Here is a 16,799-nt window from a genome sequence, read left to right as displayed (position 1 = left end):
AATATTTTGCTACCATTTCTACTCTGTTCAGAGACTAGTTTATGTGCTGAGGAAGGGAAATTCATGTCCCTTCTGTTACTAGGAGAAGTATCCATGTATTTTTATGGGGTTTTTGTATGCATTTGTGTAAACTCAGTAAGACTTTTTGATACTTTTGTTTGAGTTCTACAGATTAATTGAATACCAAGTGGAACAGCATATATTCACTTCTTTATGTTACATTAAATGTCTTTCGGTCTTGTTTTTAGTAAAGAGCAATGTTCCTCGTTCTTAGGATTCTCTCCTTTATTACTTTGTAAGACTTTATCATACACCCACTTACTTTCTTCCTGGTATTGGTTAGCCTAATTGTGAAAGTGCATAGTCTGAAAGCCTTCTCTTCTCCCTCAGCTGTGGGGAAAATGCCTGCTTACTATGCTGGAGTCTTTCCTTCAATTCTTTGCATAGCTACATGAATGTAAGAAGCATTTTGATTTACTCACATAGAGGGACCCAGTTCCCACATTACATACCTTTGGTTGAAAATTATTTTGCATTTGCTAGTAGAAGAGGAACAATTTACATAGTATTTCAATGTTGGAAAAAAATTGTGAGATGACTATTCAGAAGTAATAAAAACAGCTACAAATATCGAGTTCCCATTTATTTTCATAACGAAGAGAATAGTGAATATCATTCTGTAGATAAAGTTATTTCATTTTACCTCTGCCAATAAAAAGTTATTTGAATATTAATTATTCTCTAGGAAATTCTACACTGATTTGGTTTTTATGACAAATTGGCCTTGCACACCCCATAGGGTCCGAAAAATTTTCCCAGTCCTTTAAATATGGACAATCCCCTCTTCGTGGCATATATGACCTGATTCACAGCAAAAGGAAGACTTCTATGGACTTAATGTGTTTGGGCTTACGTTCATAATGCTAAAATCAGACTGCTTAAAATCTCTCCTGGCAACAGCATAAGAAATCTGAAAGTTGTTTCATTTCAGCTTCCCTATTTTTGTGTTATTTGGATGATTACCCAAACAAGGCTTTTAAGAGGCTCCGGTCCCTCTCTTTGTAGTTACAGCTCAGAGAATTTAGAGGCGTGGGACTGAACTGAAAATATGTGGGGTATTCCCAGAGCTGCCAGTAATAGGTAACCCATGGAATGGGCCTTTGCTTTGTTTTGTTCAGGCTGCTATGACTATCTTGACGAAAGGAGGAAAGGGGAATTTTAAAAAAAGCAACAGCTTTTTTTTTTTTTTTTTTCAGATAAGGCCTTACTCCGGTAGGCTCCTATTTAATCATGCCTCCCTGGTTAATGAAACAATTCCCTATTGTGCTGCACCTTTGGGTGGCCACATAAAGAATTTGGCCTGTGATATGTGCGAAGTAAAAAAAAAAAAAAAAAAGAGTTATTTACATCTAATATGTACCTGTTAAAATAGCTGCAGAGAGTAGAGGGCTAGGGTGGGCTAGGGCTTTGCTGGGGACTTTCCACCTGCCTGCCTGCCCTGGGCCCTTCACCTACCAGCATCATCCTTCGGGGTGCAATGGGTCCGCTTTCCCTTGCCCTGCTCCACATTGGAGGAGGGAAGAAAAAAAATATTTTTTTTTTTCCTTCTGAAGCTTTGAAAAGTTTTCCCTTCTGAAGCTTTAATCCGAATGTCTCGTTCCCAAGGGGTTCCAGCGAACAGGAACTGCAGTGTGCGTTCATTTCCCTTCTGGCGAAGCCAGCTTAAAATAATAACAAAAAAAGTCCTGCAACATCGCAGTACGAACTGAGCCTTTCGTGCTGCTGCCTCACTTGTTCTCTGCTAGGCCACGGTTAAGAGTTTTTCGGAGGTGCTTTAAGTCTGCGAAGGCTTTCATGCAAATAGCTAGTTTACTCAAAAATCCAGGGAGGGCAGAGGGGCCACAACGATCTGACTTTTTCCCTTCATCTTCCCATTACTTGTCCAACACCTTGCAAAGAGGTACTGAAAAGGCAGGTTATTATGTACTGGGAACTGGTGTGGCAACTGTTGCTTGCCCTTCATTAACGCTGGTGTTTAGCTGAACGACTTGACCTGAAGTGGCTGGAGCCTCCCGGGGAAAGTTTTCAGTCCTTTTGTTGTGTGTTTTTACAGTGTTACCCACCGGAGCAAAACCCCTTCTTTCCCATTTGCTGGCTGGTGCCCTGAGGCTGACGAGGCTGAAAGTTTAGCAAGTTCTGTGCATAACTTCACATCACAAGAGCAAGTGCGTGTTTCCCCCCCCCTCCTTTCTTTTTCCTGCTCCTAAACGCCTCCTTCAAGTTTGCAGCTGGGCAGGACTCCAAAGGTGCAGCAGCAGCAGCAGCAACAAGCCGGAGTTCAAAGTTAGCAGTAAATTGCACAACTTCCAGCTCATCGCTACGCTCAGTGACTATTAACAAGCTGGAAGGCGCTCAGGGAAAAAATAGGGGAGAAGGGAACACCCTCGAATTGTTTGGGGATCGCTGATGTTATGCTTCTGCCGCTGGGATCATGGCTCCCTTCGGAAGGAATTTATTAAAAACTCGGCATAAAAACAGGTAAAGTGCGTGGGTACGCGGAGGAAAAGGGAGAGCCGTATGGGATGGATTTCTTTTATACTTTTTTTTTTGATTCTGGGGGGGAGGATGTGTTGCTCCGGACCCACGCCGCTCCCGAGAGCTGTAACTTCGGGGCTCACCTGCGAGTGGGGCCGGAGGCAGCGGGTCGGCGTGTGCGGAGGGAAGGGGCGCTTCCACCCCCCTCCCCCCGCATCCCTCTGGACCTGTCTCTCCCCCCCTCGCTCCGGTTCTTTTGACTCCTGGGCAATATTTTCAGTGAGGGGAGGATAGCTCTTCCTGCCTTTGAACCCACCCCGTCTAAGCCAAGGCGAACACTGGAAGTCCCCCCTGTTAACAAGGTGAGACTCGGCCGGGGCTGGGAGGAAAGGCTGGCGGCCCGGGCGTGCGGGGCAAGTGCCGACGGCCGGCGGGGGGGGCGGACCTGGAGCCCCTCACCCGTGCTGAGAACAAAACTCCTGGAGTTTCTCACGGGAGGGCTGCGGCGGGCCGAGCCGAGCCGCGCCGGGCCGGGCTCCGGGTCCCTCCGCCGTCCGCTTGCCCCCCGTTTCCCTGGGAGGGAGAGCCGCAGCCTGCAACCCCTTAGGATCAACCCCGTCCCTTAACTTGTGCGCTGGCTGTAAGCCTGGGAGGTAGGAGAGCATCGATCTTCCAGCATGTCCGGGGAGGGGGGGATGCTTTTTGGGTTTTTTTGTTAGCTTTTAGTCTGAGCTGGACTTGACTGCCTATGGGTTTTTGCCTAGAAACATGTTCAGAATGACAGCTGTGGTCCCTGGGTTGGCTCCGGCGAAGTTTCTTCATGGGGACTTTGCCCCTCACCTTGTGCGTGCTTCCACATGCCACGCACACTGACTGTAAAAAGAAGAAAAAGAGTTATGTAATCATTTTAAGGGCTAGGGTGGCACTAGATTTTTGTAAGAGTAAATGTGCTTGGAATGGAGTAAATTTGCTTGGACCCTATGGAGTTCACAGTGGCTGAACCCGTCTCGCTAAGATTGAACAGAAACAAATCGCTAGAATCTTGGCTCAGTGAGAAACTCAAAAATCTTGTAATCTCTTTTCCGCTTTGACTGGTGCTTTCCACTGAAATTTACTTCTTATTTAAGCGTATGCAAGGGAAAATCTTTTCCAAAGGGAATATAATTGGACCCCAAGAGGTTGTGTAAAATGTCCGGATTTTTCTCCAGGTTTGAGTTTTGGTTTTTCCCATTCGATACATTAAAAATTATTCTGGGGGTATTGTATTTGTTGGAAACTTAGCGTATTATATGGAATATAAATCTGAAAGATTGTAACAGTCAAGGTTTAAAAAATAGGATACTATTTTAGAATTATTAATGCTGTAGGTTACTGATTAAACAGTGTATTTGGCTAACGTGTCTGGAAACAGAAAAACTTTGATGTACTTCTCATGTGGCCATTTTATGTTCAGAAGATCTGGAAAGGTGGACATGAACTTCTACATGAAATTGCTTTTACCTAGAGCTGTAAATGTATTACTATTAAAATAGAAGTTTTGCTACTGCCATCAATTACCCGAATAACTGTGTTAAATCACAAAGCACAGTTCCACTCCATTCAGCAGTGAAACTGTTTCTCTTTTGGGCGTTTAAAATATCTTCATACTAATTGCATCAATCTCACCGTGCTTGCTGATGTGACATTTTATTCCTCAGGAAAAGAAAGTCATAATCCAAAGCTTTAAATAGCCAATAAAAATTAAAATACTGACGGAATCATTACTGTGAACATCTAGCACTTTCTTCTCATTTCACCCTCCCTTCCCCCGTCCATCCCCCCCGAAAAAAGAAATTAATGCCTTTAGTGGCAGAGAGGTGTTGTGGCATAAGAAGGTGCTGAAAGTCTTGTGACTACAGAAGTGTGCGTGGGGAATCAACAACAAAGCAAACTACATAATTCTTAAGACTTGTTATTGTCTATTCAAATATTTAAATTTGTATGTATTAGCTTTTGATACTGAATTTTGAGAATTAAACTTTGCTTATGTAGTTAGTAAAGGGGTCTTGTAGCATGATTGAAGAGCTATGCAATAACTCTTTTTTCATTATAATTGTATCTTTGTGAACTCATCTGAAACCTTGAAAAGGAAGTCAAGTGAGCTTAAAATCCTTGACTGTGTTTAGAGAGTAGTTGGGGAGTCTCGGAACTTGTGGCTCACTACCTTGTCTTAGTTTGCCTACCTATAAAAAGGCTCCAAAAAGGGACATACATATATGTATATATTTAATCTGCTGCTTTATTTATTAGTGTCTAGTGCTTGTCCATCTTTTTAAGAAACTCAGGGTTTTTTTCTTTTTCACTGAGAGTTTTTAATGACCATTTGCTACACGCAAATATCACTCTTGAGAGTTATAAGCAAATGAGGAATAAAATCTGTGTTTACAGGAGGAGGACATAAAGCTAAGTCAAGGCAACAAAGGTAGTTGGAAGAAGAGCCAGAAGGAAAATGAAGGCGTTGCAGTCATTTGCTCAGATAACAAGATGACACCTCTGTAATTAGTGCTTGTCTTGCAGCATTGCCCAGAGGTCCGAGATCAGGGCCCTGTGTCATAGTAGACTCTTCACATCCAGATCACAAAATGTCAGTCTCTACCCCTGCGACCTCAGAGTTTAAACAAAGAGGTTACTCTAACTGTACCTGTGTGTATGAGGTATTTGAGCAAGAGGTGGGGGATGTTGGCTGGGATGCCACGAGCCTTTAGAGAAAGAAACTGAGATTAAACTTCAGGAAGACAAAACCTGTGCTGAACTGCTTCTAGTGTTTGAAAGATCTTCAGCTGGTATTACTCTCTTGGGCTGCTGAAATCTCACTCATGCAGAGAGACAGCACAAGGCCTGGGTAACCATTGGTTCATTGTAACCCCGATTTGATTTCAGAGGAGCAGCCGCTAGGAATGTGGCCCCCACATATTTTTCTTGGCCAGAAAAAGAATGAGTGTTATCTTGATATCTTTTTCAAGAGTTATGAGGAGTTTTTATACTATTCTTTGACCTCCTGTGACAAGCAGAAATAATCGTAGTCCCCAGAGCGTGAATGTGCTTGTCAGTGTGTCCACTGGAGAACAATACATCCCAAAGGTAGCAAGGCCCTGCCCCACCCACCTACAAATCCAAATATGCTCAGCAGGGACAGGCTGTACCCTCGAAGGCAATAAAGGAAAAGGGACGGTTTCCTGCAAGACTAAGCCTCCGTAACATGAATAAACTCAAGGGGATATATTTTTATGCAAATCTCTTAAAGATGCTATTCTCTGGGAGCAGGAGGAATGTTCAGCTGGCATCACACTTGGGAAGCGTGATGATGTGAGGAAATGCTCGGCTGAAGATGGAGTAAGAGAAAGGTCATTGAGTTCTTTGCAGATAAGGTCTAGTATTGATCTAACACATTGCACTAATTAGAGACAAAACAGCTCCCTAACCAAATATGAGCAACAAATACAAAGCATATATACTTGCAGTGTTTATGTACCAGAATTTCACACTGTATACAATTTCCTGATTGCTAAGTAGAACAGGATTCTATGCCCCACTGATTTTCTGTAAGATTATGACTTGCCTACTCCTGGCTGCTAGATTTGGTCACTTCTGAGAATGAGTCTTTAGGTTCATTTAAATACTTCAAACGTTACCCATCATCTCAAGAATATCTGGATCTATCGTTGTCTTATCTGCCTAGTGATCTCACACCAAGAAAGCTGACTCCGTTGCTGTTTCTCTTTCATTGACACAAGTTCCTTGGTTTTTTCACATAAACCTTACCCAAACTTGTCGAAGCTCTACTGTTCCATGCAAGTTGTAAGCCGGGGAAGTAGCAATCTGAAAGGGAGAGGATACAGAGAATCCATCTTCTTCACAGAGTTCGCCTTGATCCTGTAGGGCTGTCCTGTTAGGCACAAATAGCTTGATAAGTATTTTTTGCCAGTGCAATTGATGCTGGCCCTAAGTTTACCACAACCTTTTGTACACTCTGTTGACATACAGTACATCTGAACCCACAGTACTGTTTGATGATGAAACAGTGTGTTACAAATTTGTTATTAATTAAATGCCTTTATTGGTTTTGCTTTTCCTTCATGATTTTTTCCAACTTTATTGTCAACGTCTCAGTGCCATAGCAGTTGGCGTAGTGTTTCTGTATAGGAGGCAAAGATTTACTTTGCCTACTCTTTATGTTTGCCTCTCTTTAATCATCTCATCTCAGGTTCAGAGGTAGAAAGAAAGACCATGCATATCCATTCATTTGTACGGATATAGAGGGAGTTCTTCCTGTCTTGACAGTCAGAGGCCCCTCCCCAGTGAGAGTAACGTGCAATTATTCTCTCAGGTTTTATATTACAGCATGGGGTAATGAATTAGATTAGAGACTTCATCTATCTGATACTGACCTAGCATTTACCATGTTCCCTCCCTTCCTCCCTCCCTCCAGTAGTTTCTCATCGTATCTAGTTAGCACAGTGATTTGAGTATTACTCTGAACATCTTTACTGCTCTACGGTTGAGCACACTGCTGTATATTTTAAGCCATAGTGCAACAAAACTGAAAATACTGAGCATTTAGGTTTGGACTGGAAAAGCTCTTGGAGATCAGCTGCTTATCTGAATGAACTGTGTATGACCCACGCTGTAAGTCTCATGGGATCATGTGAGATGTCTAATACCTCTCTTGGATGAGCATACCCGGAAAAAAGTCTATATGAAGCTATAAAGGTGCTTTGTGGTTCAAGGCTACCAGGCATTTGGTATGTATGTTGGAGGGGGGGATAAAAGCTTATTTAGAAATGGTGGTGCTATGTGTGTTAAATTTTTAGATTGAAAAGATGGTGCTTGTTTGGTAATGGTGGAACACATTCTTCTGCTTATTTTTACTTTTCCTTGAGTGTCAGATGTGTTAGTGAACTATCAATGAAGTTCCTTTTTGAGCCAGAGTTCATACATTATAATTTATTTTCTGGTCTTGCTTGTCAGCTACGTCTCGGGTCAAAATGGTTGCATACATTTTCTAATAATCTTTGTACATATTTGTTCACTTCACTTTCAAGAAGACCTTTTTGTCTAGCAAAACACTAACCTTATTTCTAAAGAGTTAATTATCTACTATTCCAGGCGGGCAGACAGCAATTTCATTCCAAAGGAGTAAATAAAATGAGTAATAGATGTGTGTAATACTACACCATCTAAAGAAAGAGCATTACTTAGGTTAAGCTGAAGCTCATCTGAAACACTAATATAATGGACAGTCAGGCTGAGACGATACATTTCAGGCAAGGGAAACACATTTTTAGTAACACAGAGGAAAAATCTTGCTGGTTAGTGGCGATTTCCTATTTTACTGATGAAAAAGTAGCATTTTACATGCAAAGCAGAGACTGAGACATGTTGGTAAATGTGTAATGATTTTGGTAGAGATGTAAGTTTTCAGAGATGGGGATTTTTTAAAAATTCTAGTAAGTAATAATTCTAAAGTCAGTGATAATCACAGAGTAGTACCTCTTGATTTACCTGCAAATGTATACGATTGCGCTCAGAAAATCTTATTTTTTTGTTTTGTTTGCTTTATATGACAAATAATAACAACTTAAAATTATGGTCTTAAACATTATTATTTGCAAGCATTAACATCACACATGCTGTACAAGCCTTAATTAGTTTGTCCAACTATTTAGTATGTAGATAAATCCTTATTAATGGTGACAGAAAGGATGATGCAAGGTAAAGTATTTGTTTAAGACCACACAGTAAGTGAGGCCTAGAAGTGAACGTTGGACATGTTGGTACCCAGTCGTGTGCGTACGTAACTGAGCTATTATTGTCACTTCTATTGTTTCTCTTATGTGTTATGACACTCTCAGGATGGTGACTTTCTGTCGTCTTCTGCGGGTTTACCCAAATATCACACAGGACACAACAAAGTCAAATGGATTCAGGACAAACAGAAAGAAAGAGTGAGCAACCATATGGAATTAGAGGGGAAAATAGATGACTAAATTTATTTGTGTAACAAAGGCCAGAACCATCCTCTAGAGGATGTAGGTACTAAACAAATACAGTTCAGTGTAATTTTCAGGTAGGTAAGATACTTTATTACAGACAAATGTCATGCAGAGTTCTCTGAAAATTTCTATGAGATCAGTTTGTGTCTAGTCTTTTGAAATCAACTTATTCCATGCCTGTGTGTCCCACTAGAAAAAATTACTTAGAACTGAGTGCAATATAGTTTTCATGCAAATTCTGGTGATGGCATTTTACCTTCCAGGGTTGTAAATTTTCCATGGACCTGCAAAATTCTGTCAATAAAAATGAGAATTTTTCATAAATCTTTTCTCATACATATGTGTTACACAAATATAAAAGCCAAGAGCTAATTATTGATTCTGGAAGTTGCATTTTTCGGGGAGCTTTGTCCTAATAAAACTTTTTTGAGTACCTTTCTGGAACTTGGCCCAAATAGACACCAGAATGACCCACTAGTCGCCTTTTCCTGTCTCGACCTATCCAGAAATGCACTTAAGGTGCACGTGTTGTAATAGCGATAACGATACCGACTTGTTTGTGACCTCAGACAGCTGATAAGCATACCTAGTTTTCCTCAGCTGTAATTTGGGTGATAATATTTACAGGCCTCAGGAAAATAAGTAGGGCATGACTAGACAGTGTAAAATCAGTAGAAGTTTCAAGTGTGAAAGCCAGTTAGAAGGAGAGGTATGATTAAAATCTGGGAGTTCCTTGATTCTAATTCTTGTCCAGTCCACTGGAGCTGGCTGCCACGCAGAGAAATGAGAATACACTGTAGATTGTTTAGGTTTGATTTCACATGATTCACTAAGGAATTTTCAATGGTCTAAAATTTTTCATAATGTTAAAAATGGCTTGTGAGGAGGGTTGTAACGTCAAAGGAAGGGAAATAAATAAGAAAATGCCATGTGTATCTTAACAGATTTTGAGGTGGTTTTGTGAGGTGAACATAAGGAAAGCAAGTCAACTTTTGAAACCAAAAATCAGAAAGGAAGGCTTTCACTGGTAATAATAATAAAGTTTTCATGTAATTATATTTTTAATGCTGTGAAAGCTAAGTCCTGATATCATGTGGAGAGGAATAAAAGACACTGAGAAAATTTTCCAGTGCAAGGTTGGCACACCTCTCAAATGCATTTTATTTAAAGATGTCTTTCTCTTTCACCAACTTTTTCCTATTTTACTCTCATACCTGTCTACCTGAGTACATGTTTGCATCTGTCAATTCGAACCATTTCATTTGTAGTTTAGATGGTTGCTGGACATACATTTTTGGTGCCTTAGCATTAGAAGAAGCCAGGCTACCAATTTAATTCTTATGTTGTAATCTTGGAGGTGATGTAAGCCTCTGTTTTGCTGGATTTGGGTTGGGGTTTGTTGTTTTGTTTTTTTTTCCACGCTCATTAGTCAGCTGCAGACTAATGATAGGAGGAAAATATATTTGTACAGAGATAGATATGTGCTGTGAATGAAATACATAAATATAATTTGTCTATTTGAGGGTCAAACCTGTCAATCTGATTAATTTGCTTTCTTTATTCTCCACCCTTATCTGTTCACATTCATTAATGTAAAGAATTCAGAGTTATGAATTTCCCATCATAATGGAAAATATAATCAGCTCTCTTGAAAAGCACAAGATATTTATTTTGTCTTCCTTTTAATAATACAAAACTAACAAGGCTTAAATTAAACATGCAAAAGCATAACATTCTCTTGTTTGGGAAAAAAATCAGGTTTATAAAAAAAGTAATAATCTATTAGACCAAGTTTTGTTTTGGACAAGTATAAATATGTTTACCTTTAACTTGTAAGGATGCATGACCTCAGTAGTTGAGTGAAGACTACTAATTTTTAAGAGAGTCTGCCCTTGAGTCTCAGACATGCAATTGGCTCTGTGTTAATAGATTCCTTCATCCATGTGGAACACCTTCCTTTGCTTTCCCCAACCTCCTCCAAATTCAAAAGAATTATTTCTACAGAGGGTAGTGTCCACTGTGAAAGCACTTTAAACTACAAAATTTTTCAGAGCAACAGTCGGGGCATTTTTTTGATGACGTAAAGTATACCTCATTTGTTATAGGAAGATTCTGCTCACTAATCAGAGAGTGGCTTAGTGGTATTTATAAGTGCAGGATCATACGCCAATTTTCAGCTGCTCCTGTTCCTGTTGGCTTCCTTATTGGTAAATTAATGTTCTGAACTGTTGTTTCACTTGAACATTACCTGTTGACAGACTTCCTCTGTACTGATTGCTAAGGGACTAAGCATACTTATTTGACTTGATTATTGCCTGTATCTCTTGGGGCCACCTTGTTGTTAGTATCCTGTTTTATCAGAGAGCTCTGTACAAATCCAGTTTCCTAACAAAAATTTAGGATTGGTATTGACTTTACTGCACTTTCCCAGACTTCTGGTACTTTAAGGTCTAGGTAGACAACTAATCATGTTTGTTTACCCTTGAAGGCCACTACAGGTGTCAGACAAAGATCTGAGTTATTTTTGGAACTAGACTTACCAATGGTCACAGTACTTACTTTTACTGATGCTCATACTGTCCATAAGATTCAGGGACATGGTGAAACATAAAAGTTCAGCTTCATCTTACTCAACTTCAGCCATTGAAAATGTAGGTACCTAGTCATCCAGGTACTCTCTGTAGTTAATGGATACACCTAAACACTTCCAGAGGGCAATTCATTCAGCCTTAGACAAGCTTTCAGTATGGGATTAGTCACTCTTTTGGAGGTGCCTATCTTATGCCACTGATTACAGAGGAAGGTCAGAAAATTATCTTTGACTACACATCTACATTTTAAATAGCTTAAGGTAGATGACATGAGCCCCACCCCAATCACTTTCAAAGGGAAGGTCTTCATGGAGCATGCTCAGACTTTGTAGAGCACCTAATTAACCATCTTTTGTACCATTCATTTTAGAAATTAAAAAGGGAATAGTGAATGGAGAGGTGAATTACAGGTGGATAATGTATGATTAAGGAAGAACCATCCTAATAGCATGGATGTCTTCCCTGCCACTGCCACAAAATTCCTACGTGATGTTGGGCAAGTCACAAAAACCGCAGTTTACAAAAGTGGTTACTCAGTGCATGTTCCTCATTTGCTAATTCAATGTTCTGTAATCTGTTTTGCACAAGAGCTGAGCAAAGGAATTTTATGGATGTTCTGCTTTGGACATGTCTATAGATATCAATTCAGTTAGCCAGAGTGTGAACTTAAATGAGTGGATAGCTTTGGCCTAAACCTTTTTGAGCTTTGGTTTGTAAAAGGGAGTTCTCTCCCTGTGTTGTGGTTTAACCTGGCAGGCAGCTAAAACAACCACACAACCGTTCACTAACTCACACCCCCTCCAGTGGGATGGGGGAGAGAATCAAAAATAAAAAAGGTGAAACTCGTGGGTTGAGATACAGACAGTTTAATAGGACAGAAAAGGAAGAGGATGGTAATAATAATAATAAAGAATATTAAAAAAGTGATGCACAGCACAATTGCTCACCACCCAGAGCCAATGCTCAGCTAGTTCCTGAGCCGTGCTGCCTCCTGGCCAACTTCCCAGTTATATACGGAGCATGATGTCATATGGTATGGAATATCCCTTTGGCCAGTTTGGGTCAGCTGTCCTGGCTGTGTCCCCTCCCAACTTCTTGGGCACCCCTACCCTTCTCATTGGCAGGCCAGTATGAGAAGCTGAAAAGTCCTTGACTGCTTGGCAACAACTAAAATATTAGTACGTTATCAACATTATTCTCATCCTAAATCCAAAACACAGCACTACGCCAGCTGCTAGGAAGAAAATTAACTCTACCCGAGCTGAAACCAGGACACCCTACAAAAGCATGTGGAGATAAATTCAGTAATATGTCAGCTTGTGAAGCAATTGAATATCTGGTGATAAAAGGCGTATAGCAAAAGATTAAATTTAAAAATGTGTCTTCTATAAAGGGTAGTACCTTACATAGGAGAGAAGATATAAAATGTACACATACTGAAAAAAAGTAAGTAATAAGCACTAGATTTATGAAGGAGACTTTGTACCTAAATGTCAATGTAGTCACCTAAGACAAGCTTTAAGAACTTCTGAATATTCACAAAATTAAGATTAAATTCTGAAGTAGTAACATTTTGACTGGCGGCGCTCCCCAGCCACCTGTACTCCCATCATGTCTTACACTGGCCCTGAAAGCCCTGCAGTTACGTGCCTCCCTCACACCTTACCAAAATTAAGAAAAAGGCAGTCTTTCAGCTTTTTCCACCATGAGGTCCCATCTAATAGCCCTGGTCAGAGCATGTACAACAACACACGAAGTGCAGCAGGGCATCCCGGTGGCCAGAACACCCCTGTAAGATGCCCGCACTTGATGGAGTCCTCAACATGTATTTGTCAGGAGCATCCTGCCAAGTTATTCTAAACTGAAATTCTCCCAGTATTTCCTGTTTAAGTTGTTCCATTTTGTGCTGGCTCATATGAGTTACAGCAGCCCAGAGAAAGGCAAGGATTCATGTTGAAGGCTTCCGTAGGAGAAGGGGATCAGGCTTTTAGTTGCAGTTCTAATTAGGATTGTATTTTTTATGCAGATTTTATACATCTGAATATAGTCTAATATTACCTAAGTCCTGCCCTTTTGTTCATGTTTCTGACCACTTTAAGTCAGTTCCTCCTGAACTTGCTGGTGTCAGCAAATCCCATTGTTAGGAATTGAACTCATCTGTAACACTTTTTGTGGAAGTTTAGGTGTCCAAGAGGAGATTAGGAATTTCAGCGGTGACACTTGAAATTTGTAACACACAGTGTCTGTGTGCCTCAGTACCTTCTGTGGCTCTGGCGAAACCGAGTGTTGTCTCTTGAACGCATGAGACAGGGGTCTGATGTAAGGGAGGGAATGCACCTTGCTATGGATATACTGAATCAAATTAATTTTCATTGACTTAATTACCATGGAAAACTTTAACACCAATGCTTAAAATTTTTGAGTACTTGACTGCAATTTAAGCATATTTCTTTCTGCTGGAGCATTTGTGCATGGTAGGCATTTATTTAGTATATAAATGCATATATGACAGTTTGTATTGTATGTGATCATGTAATGAATATGTATAGCACATAAGAAATACTGTCATGTACCTTATTATAGGTCTAACCTGTATCATCTACATCTAACATACAGTAAAATATATTACAAACCCCCAATCATCATATATATAAACAATACATGCAGAAATAGCCACTTATGTAGATTGTATACATATGCATCTACATATTACAAAACCGGGTACATACAAGGTTCTTTAAAAGTCAGAAGTGACAAACTGAATGTGAACATGTCACAGAAGAATGCTAAAAATATATATTTCTCCAAACATCAGAGTTGTTGGCATGGCAGAAGGAAGAATGCCTTCATTCAGCTGTCACTGAGGTATCCATTCAGCTTATGAAGTGCCTTGTTAGAAGTAAACTGCCTTTTTATCCTCCCTGAGCTATGAAGTCATCTGAATTGCTCTTATGTTGAAAGGATCCCCACCTGCAAAGACATTTGGATCTGTGAAATAAAGAAACATAGGATTAATTTGAACATTGACTCAGTCTGACTTTCTGTGAACTAAAGACAACAAGTAGTTTGCAGTGTCTTTTTGGTGTCACATCCCTCTTTGGATAATCACTATCCTGCCATAGATGTGTCTCACAAAACTAGCGTCATTGTTCTTGGGCCTTGCCTTGGTCTTTGGTCACAGACACCCGGCCTTGTTTGGCTTCAGCTGGGCTCACTGCAGGTTTTTGGCCCACGCTTGCTGTTCATCACAAATCCTTTGCCACGGGTTAGCACCTTTTCAGCTGCAACAAATATTTGAATGATTTCTTCCTAAACTGTTCAATCACATTCAGGTGGGTTATCTTAGATGGTTTAACAAGGCCTTTATCTTTATGGTCTAATTCATCACGACTCATGTGGTTTGGAGGTAAGACAAGCAGCTCAGCTCTAGTGGGAGGGTTGTGATGGACAACAGACATGGCTATGAGCCTCTTCAGGTGGTCCCAGCTGGAAACTCATTATCTCTGTTCTAGAACAGTTTTGGGGCTTAAGTCATGATCATTCAAATATTTTAGGATTCATATAGCTTTTTATCTGAATCATGGAATGTCTTTTCTCTGCAGTCAGCTTCCTTCATCTTCTCACAATTAAAAATTGTGTGTGCACATGCTACTAGACACCGTTCTCTGTATCTCTCACCTCTCTCCTTTGCGTTAATCCAGTTAATTTTCCATTACTCTTGATCTTTATGATCCAGCATTAACCTTGCTTCCAGACAGCAATTCCTCCCTTCTTGTCTTCCCTATCTCTATTGCTTAGCTGGATAGAACTAGTTTTGCAAGATCCTGTGCCCTCTTTAGAATATCCCTTGCTAGGGCAAAGCACTAGGTTGATAGGTTAACAATTTATTTCATTTATTCAGTAGCTGCTTCAGAGAGGATGTGGTGATATTTCAGAGACCCTATCAGTCTGTGCCTGACTAACTACATATGAAGCATTCATTGATAAGCAATTTTAGAAAATTACTTGAAAGCATAAGCTGAACAAATCCTCATATTGTCAATGGACACTAAAATGTTTCAGGTTTCTTTGTTAAAAAATTATGTCCACTCATCTTGTTAGCATAATTATGTATCTAGTACTCAATTTAGCTCTTTAGAGTGAAGATTTATGTAAGAGTCCACTTCATCATCTCATCTCTTTTTTTTTCCCCTCCTTTCAGCTCTTCAAATATTTTAAGTAATGGAACACATTTGTCACTGAATTATCTTTCAGAAAGTTTGAGGGAGAAATTTGAAAAAAGAAAAAGAACTGATTGTAAATTGAGATAAAAGAACATTGTAAATGAGGTCTTGATAGAACCCCTTTTGAGGTGACATCTTCAATATAATTTAATGAAAGCAAATGAAATGGGGAAGACCTACAGTATAATTTCAAAGTGGGGTGGTTCATTCTCTGCAAAATTTATTGCAATAAATACAGAAGAAAATTGAAGCCCATCCTGCCTTTATCACTCCTGGCAAACTGAAAAGATATACTCAAACCAGGTTTTATGATATACAAAAAAGTGTATTTTGAAAGATCATTAGATGTCAAAAAGTTAGGAACGGCTGATGTCTGATGAAATTGCTGAACAGATCTAAAGGCTTGTTGTTGCACAAAGGGCAGTCCTAAATCCCCTTTCCGGGCTCCTGGCCACTCTTTGCCATTTCCTTTGCACTGGTACTGTTCTCACCTGACACCATAGAACCCAACTCAGGGACCAGTACTGCAAAAAAGTTTTTCCTTTTTTTTCCCCCTTCCTTTTTTATCTCTCTCTCTCTTTCTCTCTCTCTCTTTCTTTGTGTGCTGCCAGTTTATCAAGCTGGAAACCCTTTGGTTAAACTAGCAGAGCTGGCACAAGCAAGGAGATGGGAATGTCAGATAGACAACAGATTGCCTAAACTACTTCATGAAGTTTGAAGTGATACAGTTGCTAACCTATAAGATCTTTAGCAGCAAAAATAGTATTTAGGATAACCACTTTCCTAAGGTAGTTATCTTGTAAATAATTTTGTATATTTTGGGGATTGTTCTGGGGACTGTTGAGGTGTTTAAAAAACAGAAGCTAAAAATACTGATTCTTACAATGTTCCTTTTCAGAATCAGGAAGTATGGTGTCCAAACTCTGAAATTCTCCACAGGCTGTTGCTAGAGCAGCTACAGAAGTAGTTACAGTAGATAGTCACTAGGAAAAGACTGTAAGGAAAAGAAGAGATGCTTTGCTGAGCCTGAGTTCAACTTGAGGAGTTGAAAGTCCATCTGGACTTTCTTTCCTTTCATTGTGAATGAGGTTAGCATCTGCCTCACATGGTGCCACCATGACTAGAGAAGAGGTACGCTGAACTGTTTGAGCCGTGCACTGTATGTAAGGGTTCATAAGAAGGTAACCATCCCAGCCTCCTTTAGCCCAGGGAGGAGCTTATTATATCCTTGTCTGTACCTTGTTCCTTTATTCAACTTAACTTATTATCACTGGTCTACATATAGTGTGCTTTGTTCATGTTTTGGCAGTCCAGACCCAACCTCAGAATGCTTTGTGTTTATTTCTTCACTGGGCAAGATGTCAACAAACCCAGGGGAGGGAAATAGTATACGTTTGCCTTTCAACAAAAGCTGAACT

At 40.0% G+C, this 16,799-nt stretch overlaps 1 protein-coding gene and 1 long non-coding RNA gene across 3 annotated transcripts in view; one reads left to right on the top strand and one right to left on the bottom strand.

The window, feature by feature from the left end:
• Positions 1–1,566: 1,566 nt before the first annotated feature.
• Positions 1,567–16,799, top strand: part of RASSF9 (Ras association domain family member 9) — a 29,531-nt gene continuing 14,298 nt past the window's right edge. The window contains exon 1 of one of the 2 annotated variants that reach the window (XM_054805685.1): positions 1,567–2,538. In XM_054805685.1, coding sequence (XP_054661660.1) covers positions 2,492–2,538 — 47 coding nt within the window. In that variant the 5' untranslated portion in view covers positions 1,567–2,491. Of the gene's footprint in view, positions 2,539–2,809; positions 2,898–16,799 lie in introns of those variants that run through there. The other variant, XM_054805694.1, reaches the window with a different exon arrangement.
• The window catches only part of LOC129197348 (uncharacterized), a 76,519-nt gene continuing 66,076 nt past the window's right edge, over positions 6,357–16,799 (bottom strand). Inside the window, exons 2-3 of the long non-coding RNA XR_008574297.1 lie at positions 13,888–14,146; positions 6,357–6,460 (exon numbers count right to left, since the gene is read on the bottom strand). This is a non-coding gene — a long non-coding RNA (uncharacterized LOC129197348). The remainder of the gene's footprint in view (positions 6,461–13,887; positions 14,147–16,799) is intronic.

The sequence above is a fragment of the Grus americana genome, chromosome 1 (genome assembly GCF_028858705.1).
Source record: "Grus americana isolate bGruAme1 chromosome 1, bGruAme1.mat, whole genome shotgun sequence".
Lineage (NCBI taxonomy): Eukaryota > Metazoa > Chordata > Aves > Gruiformes > Gruidae > Grus > Grus americana.
Note: the sequence above shows the minus strand (reverse complement) of the source record. Positions and strands in the feature narration are given on the sequence as shown.